Source organism: Polypterus senegalus, chromosome 4, assembly GCF_016835505.1.
Source record: "Polypterus senegalus isolate Bchr_013 chromosome 4, ASM1683550v1, whole genome shotgun sequence".
Classification (NCBI taxonomy): domain Eukaryota; kingdom Metazoa; phylum Chordata; class Cladistia; order Polypteriformes; family Polypteridae; genus Polypterus; species Polypterus senegalus.
In genome coordinates, this window is record NC_053157.1 from 149,289,003 (window position 1) to 149,303,165 (window position 14,163).

The 14,163-nt window shown below is 41.7% G+C and overlaps 1 protein-coding gene across 1 annotated transcript in view; it reads left to right on the forward strand.

Moving 5' to 3' along the window:
- The window catches only part of LOC120527721 (limbin-like), a 220,501-nt gene that overhangs the window by 52,269 nt on the left and 154,069 nt on the right, over positions 1 to 14,163 (forward strand). The window contains exons 8-9 of the mRNA XM_039751471.1: positions 1,542 to 1,676; positions 13,162 to 13,313. Of these exons, the coding sequence (XP_039607405.1) occupies positions 1,542 to 1,676; positions 13,162 to 13,313 (287 nt within the window). The remainder of the gene's footprint in view (positions 1 to 1,541; positions 1,677 to 13,161; positions 13,314 to 14,163) is intronic.

The following is a 14,163-nucleotide window of genomic DNA, read 5'->3' on the forward strand; positions in this document are numbered from 1 at the left end:
ACACATACAGGTGGAATCCCATTATAACAAAACTCATTATAATAAAATATTTTTATGGTCCCATGAGTTTCGTTATAACAGAAATGTTATTATAATGAATATGCTGAAAATACATATACTGTTGTGGCCGGGGTCGCCATCTCTTAATGGCTGCGGCGCAAAAACAGCTCCATAGCTGCTCTGCTGCATCTGGTAAACAATAAACCAAGGGAAAAGTAGTGGTTGTCCTCTGCAGCATCAGGCTTACCATTTAATGTGTTTGTCACACTGGGCTTTGATCTGCTCTTCCTCGCACTCTCCTTCCTGATCTCTGTTCTCCAGACCGGATCTGCTATAGTGGTGATTCTGAGCCACTGGTGTTCTTCTAATCTGAAGATTATGAACTAAAGCAGGAGAATTGCCAGTGTCGTAGCTCCTATTTTGAATGAAGTCTTGAGACTGACCTGCCTTTTCTATACAGTAATAAAGTACCTGTATTTTCCTTGAAAACATGGACTCACCTTCCTGTCCCTCATGCAGCTCTGTGACCCAAGCTTGACAATACCTGCATAATAAAACAGCATTTCTTAAACAGCAAAAAAAAATTATACAGATTGAAAACGAGATGTTAGATGATGATGTAATTTTTCTTCATTCTGGAATCAACTTTTACTAGTTTTCTTTCAGCGTAAACTGATGCGCTTTCCAATTTTTTGTTCATCTTAAAGAAAATTTTAAGAAGCGCTATGAAACTCGAACGGCACATTATCCACACACAACACAATTACCCATTTGGTGGCTAGGTGGAGTACCAACTCCGAATTCAGCTATACCTGTGTGATGTCGTGCCTATACTCTTGCAGAGCCTCCCTGAGACTGGAAATTTTGCAATAGACTGCGTCTATTAAAGTAAATTTGGAGTAAAGTTGGACGGTTTAACATCTGTGGCAGAGCGACGGGCATTAGGCAAACTCCTGTCAATAATGAAGAATCCACTGCATCCACTGAACAGTGTCATTTCCAGGCAGAGGAGTAGCTTCAGTGACAGACTTTTGTCACTGTCTTGCTCCACTGACAGACTGAGGAGATCATTCCTCCCCCACACTATGCGACTCTTCAATTCCACCTGGGGGAGTAAATGCTAACATTACTCAAAGTTATTGTCTGCTTTTACATGCATTTTTATTACTATTTAATTTAATATTGTTTTTTGTATCGGTATACTGCTGATGGATTATGTGAATTTCCCCTTGGGATTAATAAAGCATCTATCTATCTATCTATCTATCTATCTATCTATCTATCTATCTATCTATCTATCTATCTATCTATCTATGTCTTTCTTTGAGACAGCCTGTTGCAGGGTTCCCAAGAATCAGCACGGAAAATGTAGGTGCGCATACATGTCTTTCATGTTATGTGTTTGTTAGGATGTTGTATAATTTTGGACAGGGGGGGAAAATGGCCCTTTGTTAATTTACTGTAACTTACAATGTTCTTATAATCTGCTTTAAATCTTAATTTTTCGCCAAAACCATGATGTTATTTTTTTTTCTCCTCAGGTTTCTCCAAATCATGGATTACACTTTGTTGGATTCATTGTGGCATTTGTCGTTTCATTTGTTATGGCTTGCATCGCTTTTCTCATTTCGTATTGTTTTAAAGAAAAAAACAGAAAGTCACGCAGCATAAAAAAGGTGAGTAAAACAAACTTATTTGTTTAAAATATCAGCAGAATGTCTTTATCTTATTGTTTAATACACATGTTTAAATGATATGAATTAAACATATATACAGTAGGTACTTATTTATATCTATTGACTAGCAGAATACCTGAACTACTTCGTAGCGGAGAAGTAGTGTGTTAAAGAAGTTATGAAAAAGAAAAGGAAAAATTTAAAAAATAACGTAACTTGATTGTTAATGTAATTGTTTTGTCATTGATATGAGTGTTGTTGTCATATCTATCTATATATATATATATAGCAAAACAAAATACCCGCGCTTGGCAGCGGAGAAGTAAAAAGAAAAGGAAACATTTTAATAATAACGTAACATGATTGACAATGTAATTGTTTTGTCATTGTCATGAGTGTTGCTGGCATATATATATATATATATATATATATATATATACTGTACACACAGACACACACATATATAAACATATATACACTATATATATATATATATACATATACATACATATATACATATACACATATATATACACAGTTATATATATATATATATATATATATATATATATATATATATATACACACATACATTTATGTATATATCTATACTAATAAAAGGCAAAGCCCTCACTCACTCACTCACTCACTCACTGACTCACTCACTGACTCACTCACTGACTCATCACTAATTCTCCAACTTCCCGTGTGGATGGAAGGCTGAAATTTGGCAGGTTCATTCCTTACAGCTTCCTTACAAAAGTTGGGCAGGTTTTATATCGAAATTCTACGCGTAATGGTCATAACTGGAAGCAGTTTTTCTCCATTTACTGTAATGGAGATGAGCTTCAACGCCGTGGGGAGGAGTTTCGTGTGACATCATCACGCCTCCCACGTAATCACGCAGTACATAGAAAACCAGGAAGACCTCAAAAGCGCTCAAGAAAACATGCATTATATAATTGAGAAGGCAGCGAAACAATAAGAAGCGGCGAGTGACATATACAACCATATTGATGAGTTCTGCTACTTCGGAAACAAAGCACGATGTAAACCTACACTTTAAATTAAGTTCATAGACAGGCTGCCGCTGGCGTTTGTAATTTAGTGCCTGCCCATATAAGGCCGTCCGTCAGCGGCAATCCAGTAGCAAACTGCCACGGGTAAATATTCACGGGTGAAGGACTGTGCTTATGGAGAGGAAGATGAGATGGTCAGGGTGGTGTTTGACACAAACTCAGCGAAACTGCGAGAGAAAGTTTTAAGTGCCAGGACTAAGGTAACATTAAATAAAGCTATGGACATAGCGAGATGGCACCAGCACAGCTGGGAACCTTGATGCAAGTACACCGAGTGGCTCACGTGAACTGGCGCGGTGCACAGATAAAAGCAACAGTTCCAAAGAGCTGAACAAAACCGAATTACACAATTGAAAAGGCAGCAAAAAATATGAAGCGTCTGATAAGCATATTCATAAATGCAGCTACTGTGGAAACAAAGCACACGGTGGAAAAAGTCAATGTCCGCTAAAGGAAGACAGTGTAAAAAACCCGTGCATGCAGTGTGTCAGGTCTCAGATAAAGAAGAAGGCGAGCTGTTTATTGATGCAGTAAGAAACGAATCGATGAATGAAACCTGTCATCTTTACAGCGATTGACAAACACGGAATGTAACTTGAACACAACACATCCTACAAATACGAACCTGATTGAAAGAAATAATGATAATCAAATCCTTGATGACAGCAACACTCAGTAACACTCACAAAACAAATACTGTATATTGACAGTCATGTTACGTTATTTTAAAATGTTCCCTTTTCTTTTTCTACCTTTTTTAATACACTACTTCTCCGCTGCGATACGCGGGTATATATATATGTATATATATATATCCCGCTCTACATACTCGAATAATGGATACTTTATTCGCAATCAATGATTGTTTTGGTAAAGCCATACTCAGTGTATTCATTAGATGAGCGGTAAAAAGTAAGAGCGAGGGAGGATGACTCATTGAGGCATGCAGGCTGTAGTCTTGCGTCAACTCTATCTGAATTGCGATCACATTTGAAAAATATATCTTTTCAAGTTCTATTTAGTCCATATGTGTCAAACTCAAGGGCCGTGGGCCACATCCGGCCGGCGTGTAATTATATCCGGCCCGAGAGATCATTTTATATACTGTATTATTGTTATTAAAGCCCAGGTATATGAAGCGCTGGTAACACAATAAACTACAGATCCCATAATGCAGCGCTTGCTAAGCTAGAGTTATTAGCACTGAGTTTGCACGGCGCTTTGGTGACTTTGAAGAACAAAAAAGTCCGTCTACATGCGGCACGAACCTTGTGCATGTTTGGTAGCACATATCTGTGTGAGAAGCTCTTCTCAGTGATAAAGACTAACAAAACAGCACACAGGAGTCGCCTCACTGATGAGCACCTGCAATCCATCCTGAGAATCTCCACAACACAGAACCTCACATCAAACAGAAGCGAACTTGTGGCCAAAAAAAGATGCCAGGCGTCCAGCTCTAAAATGACATATGAGCAAAGAGAACTGAATGATTTGATTTGTTATTGCGTAAGAGCGGAGTCAACGTTTTAACAAACAGCGTATTGCACTGATCTGAAATGGCTGTGTGTGTATATATGTAGATATGTATGTATATGTATATATATGTTTATATATGTGTGTGTGTATGTATGTACAGTATATATATATATATATATGTATTTGTGTGTATATATGTGTGTGTATGTATGTATATGTGTGTATATGTGTATATGTAGTGTGATGGACAGCCGGGTCCCATGCCCGGCAGGGGCGCCCTGCTGCTTCTGTTCGGGGAGTCGCCATGGGCAGTCCAATACCTCCCGGGGCGCTTGGTGGCAGCCTCCTGGCCGGCGGTGATTCCCCAACCGCCCGCGGGGCTCCATGGGAGATGGAGTCCTCCACAGCTTGGTTGGGGCCCGGCATGGCCGCTAGGGGAGCTGCCTGCTTCTCACAGCCCGGCTGGACGAGCTTTCAGCCCCACCCGGAAGTTCAATTAGGACCAGGTGGTTAATCACCTGGAATGCTTCCGGGTGGGCTATAAAAGGCCCCAGCCACCACCACTCGGGAAGCCAGGGTTGGGAGGAGGAGGACTAAGCTTGCAGAGGAGTGGTGGAAGAAAGGAGAAGTGAGTTTTGTGGCTTTGTGCTTTTGGGACTGTGTTTGGGCTGTGTGGCACGGGGAAGGCGTGTCACACAGCTGAAAAAATAAAAGCCTGTGTGTTTTGTACACGTTGCCTCTCGTGGTCTGTGCGGGTCGGGCGCTATATAGCGCCTTTTACATCTGGCGTAGTCGGCAGGATTCCGGCCCGTCCATTTGTACCGGAACCTGCATAAAAATTGTGTGTAACGGCCCGGCACAACACCTGGGGCACGTGTAGCTCAGCGCAGGGCGCACACAGCACCGCAGTGCCGGCGCTCCTGAGGCAGAGGCGTGCTCTATTGTGTACAGCGCTGAGGCGGCCTTTGGACTGCAGCAGGGCACGCTCCCGGCGAGAGCGCGCCACCGAGGCCGAAGCGCGAGGCACGCGCCTGCACGACTTGCCAGCAGACACGCGCAGCACAGCGCTGAGAGAACGTGCTCGCAGCTGCAAGCAAGCCAGCCAGCGCAGCACAGCACAGCACAGCGCAACTGAGGCCGCCAAAGATCTCCTACAGGCACCGCGCCATGGGGAAAAAGCGGGCGGACACAGAAGCCAGCCTCCAGGCGCCCGGCATGCCAGCCCGCTCCACGGGTCGCAACCGGAGGTAGGTGGCGGGCTCAAGAGGGAAGGGCCACGGGAAGGGTTTTCAGCGTTTGCGTCAGCCTACCTCCTGGACCCGAGGGCGAACCACCTGTTGGTGGGCAGATGGCCTCTGTTAGTGGCGTGGCGGCGCAGAGAGCGGCGAGGAGGCGAGGCTGGGCTGTGTCTTCCCGCCGGGCGGCCAGTCAGCGGAGGAGGAGAACCGGAGGAGTTTCCCGATCGCGGTGACTCAGCTAGAGGAGCAGGAGCTCCTCTCGAAACAGGTAAAGGGGGGGGGGTAGTGTGTCAGCCGCCCGCCGGGGCCAGTTCGCAGGCGGGGTGGGCGGACCTTCTCCCGAGCCTCTCGGACTCCCAAACGGACCTGCGGAGGGTCCGCAGGGTCTTGTTGGCTCACGGTCGGTGGGAGGAAACAAGGGGACTTCAAGTCCAGCGCCGACCGAACGCATTAACTTTTCTTGGGCTGTAGAGGAGTTGAAACATGTTCTCCTTCCTCTGCTGTCCTTAGTTAAGGTTTTCAGGTCCTGCAGGAGACGAAGGAGGACTTGGACTGGAAGATCGGCGCCCCGATGGCGGCCGTTGTTAAATGGCTGGAGACACGGGGGGCGTCAGCCTCCTGCCTGCAGGACACAGCGGTTCAGGTAGGTGAAGCCTGGGCCGTAGAGGAAAGGGGCGGGCGCAGCGGCTGCGATATGATCAGTGCTGCTTGCCAGGTCGCCCGCCCACTACACACGACGCCCGTGTGGACCGATGCGGTGGCAGAGGAACGTGTGGAGAGGCAGCTGGTGGATGTCGGCTGCCAAACAACCCCGTCCCCTCTGCCTGCACCGGTCTCGCGGTCGTCTAAAGGGGTGCAGGCGGCACAGGGTCTCCCTTCTTCCCATAAGGGGACCCAGACCATCACTGCACCCCAGAGGAAGAGGAGGACCCGGACAAAGAGGTCGGGGATTCCTGACAAGGTGCAGCGTAAGCCCGACAGTGTGACAGTACAGGAGGGCTACACTGCGGAGGGGCGAACACCTTACAAGCCCTCCCCGGAGTGCTCGAAGGGGCAGGAGTTTCCTGCCTGCTTCTGTTCCCGCAAGGGTCGAGCTGGAGGGGGTCGGTTGTGTTATTCCTGTGGTCACGCTGGTCATGTCTGGAGGGGTTGTCCAAGGAGGACGTCCGAGTGGCAGGGACGTCGGGGCAGCACCCTCAGACCTGTTCATTATGTTTTTACAGGGCGCAGCCATGAAGCCAAGGATGCCGACTCCCTGTCCTGGAGAGGACCGGCCCTCGCGGGGCAGGCCGATGAGCCCCACAAGCCTCATCTGAGGGTGGGGAAGTGTGATGGACAGCCGGGTCCCATGCCCGGCAGGGACGCCCCTGCTGCTTCTGTTCCGGGGGAGTCGCCATGGGCAGTCCAATACCTCCCCCGGGACGCTTGGTGGCAGCCTCCCTGGCCGACAGTGATTCCCCAACCGCCCGCAGGGCTCCATGGGAGATGGAGTCCTCCACAGCTTGGTTGGGGCCCGGCATGGCCGCTAGGGGGAGCTGCCTGCTTCTCACAGCCCGGCTGGACGAGCTTTCAGCCCCACCCGGAAGTTCAATTAGGACCAGGTGGTTAATCACCTGGAATGCTTCCGGGTGGGCTATAAAAGGCCCCAGCCACCACCACTCGGGAAGCCAGGGTTGGGAGGAGGAGGACTAAGCTTGCAGAGGAGTGGTGGAAGAAAAGGAGAAGTGAGTTTTGTGGCTTTGTGCTTTTGGGACTGTGTTTGGGCTGTGTGGCACGGGGAAGACGTGTCACACAGCTGAAGAAAAATAAAAGCCTGTGTGTTTTGTACACGTTGCCTCTGCGTGGTCTGTGCTGGGTCGGGCGATATATAGCGCCTTTTACAGTAGATATATATGTATGTATATATGTGTATATGTATAGATATGTATATATATATATGTTTATGTGTGTGTGTGTAAATATATATATATGACAACAACACTCATCACTCACAACAGTGACAAAACAATTACATTGACAATCAGGTTCGTTATTTTCAAAATGTTTCCTTTTTCTTTTCATTGCTTCTTTAACACACTACTTCTCAGCTTCACAGCGAAGTAGTGTGTTAAAACAATGAAAAGAAAGGAAACATTTGAAAATAACGTAATGATTGTCAATGTAATGTTATGTCACTGTTGTGATGATGATGTTGCTATATATATATATATATATATATATATATATATATATATATATATCTACATATACACACATACATATACATACACACACATATATACACACAAATACATATATATATATATATATATATATATATATATATATATATATATATATATATATATATATATATATATATTTATATATATACATATACATATATACAGTCTTTGGGGTGCGAGCAACTGTTGCTGGGGGTGCCAGAATCCATGAAGGAAGAAAAATGAAAAACATTATTTGTACAAAATCTTAATTTATTTATCCATTCCTAAATAATTAAATGGGCAGGCTATTTTGTATTAGTGCAATACGCTGTTTGTTAAAACGGATGACTCCTGCTCTTACATGCAAGTCTGCCTGGATATTATGAACTATCATATCTGTTCAAGTTCTATTTAAATTTTAAATAAAAGGAATTTTTATTTAGTCGACAGAATATTATTAAATGAACAAGCATTCAAATTTCTTTACTCTTATGTAATTTTATATAAAAAATAAACTTAAATTTTAAATATCCCAAAAGATTTTGCTCTCCATAAAAATATATCCTGTCAAAATTATACAAATTCAAATATGAACATGGTGCATAACAAAACCTGGAAATATAAATAAAATTTGTTCTTTTCAGCAATAACAAATCAAATCATTCAGTTGTCTTTGCTCTTATGTCATTTTATCAGAGCTGGACGCCTGACATCTTTTTTTGGCAACAAGTTCGTTTATTTTTGGTCTGAGGTTCTGTGTTGTGGAGATTCTCAGAATGGACTGCAGGTGCTCATCAGTGAGGCGACTCCTGTGTGCTGTTTTGTTAGTCTTCATGACTGAGAAGAGCTTCTCACACAGATATGTGGTACCAAACATGCACAAGGTTCGAGCCGCATGTAGACGGAGCTGGAGCATTTTTGCGGGAATGGAGTGTATAAGCTGTGCGGGCCGTGCAGTATCGTACTTTGCCTTCAGTGTGCCATTACACTGCAGCTCAATCACCTCCATCTGAATCTGCACAGGTGCAGTTTCCACATCGACGGCAAATGGGTTGCGAAACAACTCAAAATTCTTTTTTTGTTCTTCAAAGTCACCAAAGCGCCGTGCGAACTCAGTGCGCAGTGCGCTCAGTTTATCAGCAAAGTGCGTATTTGGGAACACCGTTGTGCCGACTTGGTTCAACATTACTTGGCAACAGGGAAAGTGGGGCAAGTTGCACTGGTGCATTTGTGTCTCCCATAAAAGTAGCTTCACTTGAAATCACTTTGTGATTTTGCACGGGTAAAAACGTCTGCTGAAGTGTCAGATTCTTCTTTAACTCTTCTGCTTTCTGTATCTTCTGCAATACATTCAGGTCTTTCAGGTTATGTTGATGTTTTGTCTCATAGTGCCGTCTTAGATTAAATTCTGTAATTACAGCCACATTAGCTCCACAAATGAGACACACGGGTTTACCGGCAATGTCAGTAAACATATACTCAGCCTCCCATCGGTTTTTAAAGGCTCTATGTTCAGAATCACCTTTTCTCTTGGCACCGTGTGGGCTAGCTTCGCAATAACTTGCAGCATCATAAGCTAGACTTGATTAATGCGGAAAAGTATTCGGCAAGGCAGCTGAAGCACTGCATTATGGGATTTGTAGTTTATTGTGTTACCAGCGCTTCATATCCCCGGGCCATTAATAACAATAATATATAAAATGATCTCGCGCGCCGGATGTGGCCTGCAGACCTTGAGTTTGACACATATGGACTAAATAGAACTTGAAAAGATATATTTTTTCAAATGTGTTTGCGCAATTCAGATCGAGCGCTGGTAACACAATAAACTACAGATCCCATAATGCAGCGCTTCAGCTGCCTTGTCGAACACTTACCGCGTTAATCAAGTCTAGCTTATGATGCTGCAAGTTATTGCGAAGCTAGCTCAGACGATGCTGAAGAGAAAAGATGATTCTGGAAATAGAGCCTTTTAAAAACCAATGGGAGGCTGAGTATATGTTTACTGAACCCGTGTGTCTCATTTGTGGAGCTAATGTGGCTGTAATTACAGAATTTAATCTAAGACGGCACTATGAGACAAAACATCAGGGTAACCTGAAATACGTGAATGCAATGCAGAAGATACAGAAAGCAGAAGAGTTAAAGAAGAATCTGACACTTCAGCAGACGTTTTTACCCGTGCACAATCACAAAGTGATTTCAAGTGAAGCTGCTTTTATGGGAGACACAAATGCACCAGTGCAACTTGCTCCACTTTCCCTGTTGCCAAGTAATGTCGAACCAAGTTGTCACTACGGTGTTCCCAAATACGCACTTTGCTGAGAAACTGAGCGCACTGAGTTTGCGCGGCGCTTTGGTGACTTTGAAGAACAAAAAAAGTCCGTCTACATGCGGCTCGAACCTTGTGCATGTTTGGTAGCACATATCTGTGTGAGAAGCTCTTCTCAGTGATAAAGACTAACAAAACAGCACACAGGAGTCGCCTCACTGATGAGCACCTGCAATTCACCCTGAGAATCTCCACAACAAAGAACCTCAGACCAAACATAAACGAACTTGTTGCCAAAAAAAGATGCCAGGCGTCCAGCTCTAAAATGACATATGAGCAAAGACAACTGAATGATTTGATTTGTTATTGGTGAAAGGAACACATTTTATTTATATTTCCAGGTTTTGTTATGCAGCATGTTCATATTTGAATTTGTATAATTTTGACAGGATATATTTTTATGGAGAGCAAAATCTTTTGGGATATTTAAAATCTAAGTTTATTTTTTATATAAAATTACATAAGAGTAAAGAAATTTGAATGTTTGTTCTTTTAACGTTTACTTTATTTCTAACTTGTATAATTTAGACAGGATATATTTTTATGGAGAGCAAAATATTATAAGTTGTTTAAGGTTTGAGTTGATTTATTCAGGAATAATATTCCTGTCTTTTTTTACCATTCCTACCAAAGATATTTCTGTCGACTAAATAAAAATTCCTTCTATTTAAAATTTAAATAGAACTTGAACAAATACGATAGTTCATAATATCCACGCAGACTTGCATGTAAGAGCGGGAGTTATCCGTTTTAACAAGCAGCGTATTGCACTGATACGAAATAGCTGTGTGTGTATATATCTAGATATGTATGTATATGTATATATATGTTTATATATGTATGTGTATATATGTATATATATATGTATATATATATGTGTGTGTGTATATATATGTGTATATGTATAGATATGTATATATATATGTTTATGTGTGTGTGTGTAAATATATATATATATATTTATATATATATATTTATATATGACAGCAACACTCGTCACTCACAACAGTGACAAAACAATTACATTGACAATCATGTTACGTTATTTTCAAAATGTTTCCTTTTCTTTTTCATTGCTTCTTTAACACACTACTTCTCCGCTGCGAAGCGCCGGTTTTTTGCTAGTTATAGTATATGGACGAAAAAATAAGTTCCAGTTATGACCGTTACGCGTAGGATTTCAAAATGAAACCTGCCCAACTTTTGTAAGTAAGCTGTATGGAATGAGCCTGCCAAATTTCAGCCTTCTACCTACACGGGAAGTTGGAGAATTAGTGATGAGTCAGTGAGTGAGTGAGTGAGTCAGTGAGGGCTTTGCCTTTTATTAGTATAGATAAATCACTGCACTGACCGAAATTACATCCACAAACACATGTATCTGGGCTCCGACTGACGCTTATGAACGCTCTCGGCTGTTTGTTTACAATCGCACAAGCGGATACACGTGACTGCATTCGGGTCGTAATGCAAGATGTTGGTCGTAAATCAAAACAAAAATTTTGGTCGTAAATCAAGTTGTTCGCATGTGTGGCCGGTTGTATATCAAGGTCGACTGTATATTCATATGATCATTTTTATATATTTTAAGCCCTTGTAAACTTTTCCACAGTCTTATTAACATTTTCCGCACAGTTATACAGCATAAACCCTTTGTATTCTTATATGCTTACAGATAAAATCCGCGATAAAGTCGAAGCGCGATATAGCGAGGGATTACTGTATTTTATTAATGAATGCCTATTTGAATTCTACATGCATGTTATGGAGACTCAGCACTTGGATTGATTACTTCTCTTTTTATATGATTAAAATCAAATGTAAAAGAAATATTTATGCATAATGTAATTAACAGTCTCTTTGATAGAGTTGTTTGATTTAATGGTAATTGCAAAATAAAGTCACAATGTCAGGTTTTATTTTTTGGAGATCTCAGCCTTAAAATACATTATTATTTACCTGACAGATCTACAGCTTCCTTCCCTCGTTTCTCCAGATCTCATTAAATATCTTATGTAGATTTTTGAAAGTTAGTGTTCCTTGTCTTTTTGCAATCGCCATCTTGCTATATCTCAATTTGCTGCCATACTATAGACTTCTTCAGCTAATAACAGATGTCCAGCTTTGTTTAACTTCACTTTGATTATGATTTTTTAAAACCAACATACAGCCTAAATGTTGTTTTGTATTTTGAATTTGCATTGGTGAAGTATAAAAACACATACATTGTTCATCTTGTGCTGCCTTCTAACTTAAGGATGATGAAAAAACTGCCTTAATACTAGAAGTATTGAAGATGAAACAAATTAATGTGAGTTTTACTGAATATAGCTATAGATAAATATAACACTAAAGCAGCAACAATTCTGCCCTATTTATCCAAGGCTGGGTCACAGGGATGTTGGAGCTTATTCCAGCAAGCATTGGGCACAAGGTGGGAGCAATAACTGGAGAGGGCACCAGTCCAACAAAGGGTGAACACACATATATACACTCTGTCTCACGCACATACACACAGAATAACACTAAAACTAAGGCCAATTTAATAATGTCATTTCAACAAACCTGCATGTGATTTTGGTGCCATGGGATGAAACCAGAACACCCAGAGGAAACCCACTCAAACACGGGAAGAACATGCATTCTCCACGCGGAGGGCATTTCCAAATCTGTGTTAGTCTAAAACTTGTATGCAATTCATACAGTCTGTTTTATATTTGATCTCTTAGTTGTGTTAGTACTGGTTTAATACAGGTTCTAGTTTTCGGTTCTGTAATTCATCCAAACATTGTCTTCATGTACAGATGTAGCTAGCAAAATAGAATTCTGGATTCCACTTTTGAACCTGGTTTCTATGTTTGATGTGGTGGTGTGTGTTTTTCTTAGATGCTTCTGTTATCCTTTCGCATCCAAAAAAACGTATTTTAGGTGGTACTACTAACTTGACCAAGTGTGAGTGAGCTATGAATTGCAAAGGCATCCTGTCCAGGGTTGCCTTCCACTATGTGCCTAATTCTGCTGGAACAAGCCCTGCACCTCACAACCCAAAACTGGATTTAGTGGGTTTTAAGAGTGAAAAAATGGTAATAAATGTTTGTTTGTAACATGTTTACCATATAAATGATAACCCACTAATGAATTATTGTAATTTAATAGAAAAAAAGAAAAATTGTCAACAATGAAGTTGATCCAGAATATGCAGTTTATAACATTAATGAAACATCCAAAGAAGAAGCTGCTTTTGAGGACAAAATAATTGATATTTTCTTGTATGAAGACCCTCAGAACATGTATGAAGCATTAGAAAAGTAAGTGATATTTGTATGCATTATTTCAAATGGTCTAGATCAAAATTCAATTTATTGTTTCATTTTCACAAAACTCTGTTATTATTGCTTAGCTTGCTTCTCTTAGAACGAGACTGTGTTATATACATATTGTTGAAACAGCAGAGAAGCAGTGATCATTGAGCTACATCTGGAGCCATGTAATAAAATACATCAAAATGAAGAACAAATGAAGTGCAAACTATAGACACAGCTAAGCATCAGTAAACCATATGAATAGTTAATTTATTGCACTACATATCAGCATATTACAAAAAATAGTGCATGAAAGTATTAGGGTATCATTCATCACCTGTAGGTTTATTGACAGAATCGAATTTAATATAGCATTATATCTATTTTACAGTTTTGTCATTGCATCTGCTTTTATTGATGTCAATGTTTTTAAGCAAGCACTGTGGTATAGCGGCTCCACAGCTTAGAAAAAGAGGGCTTTTTAATAAACAAATAAATATTTGGCCGGCTCACTCTCTGTGGGTGTGCATACTCGCGCAGCTGCAGGGAGTTGGTCGAGTAATTGGGGTGAGACGCACCTGCACATGAGGGTACGGTCTGTCTCAATTGCTTTATCAGCTTGCTGTGGTGCATGATTGAGATGCTACACCCAAGTAGGTATATAAGGAAGAGTTGGCATGAGAAAAGAGGAAAAAACAGAGAATGAAAAGTAGAAGAGCTGTGAGAACAGCAGCAAGTAGAAAGGCAGGTCGTGGACAACCAATTCCTAGCAGTCTGGCTGATTCCACTCAAGGCGGCTAAGATTGGGGTCGGGAGGAGAGGACCGCAGCTGCTAGTGTCTGCACCAGCTGAGTGA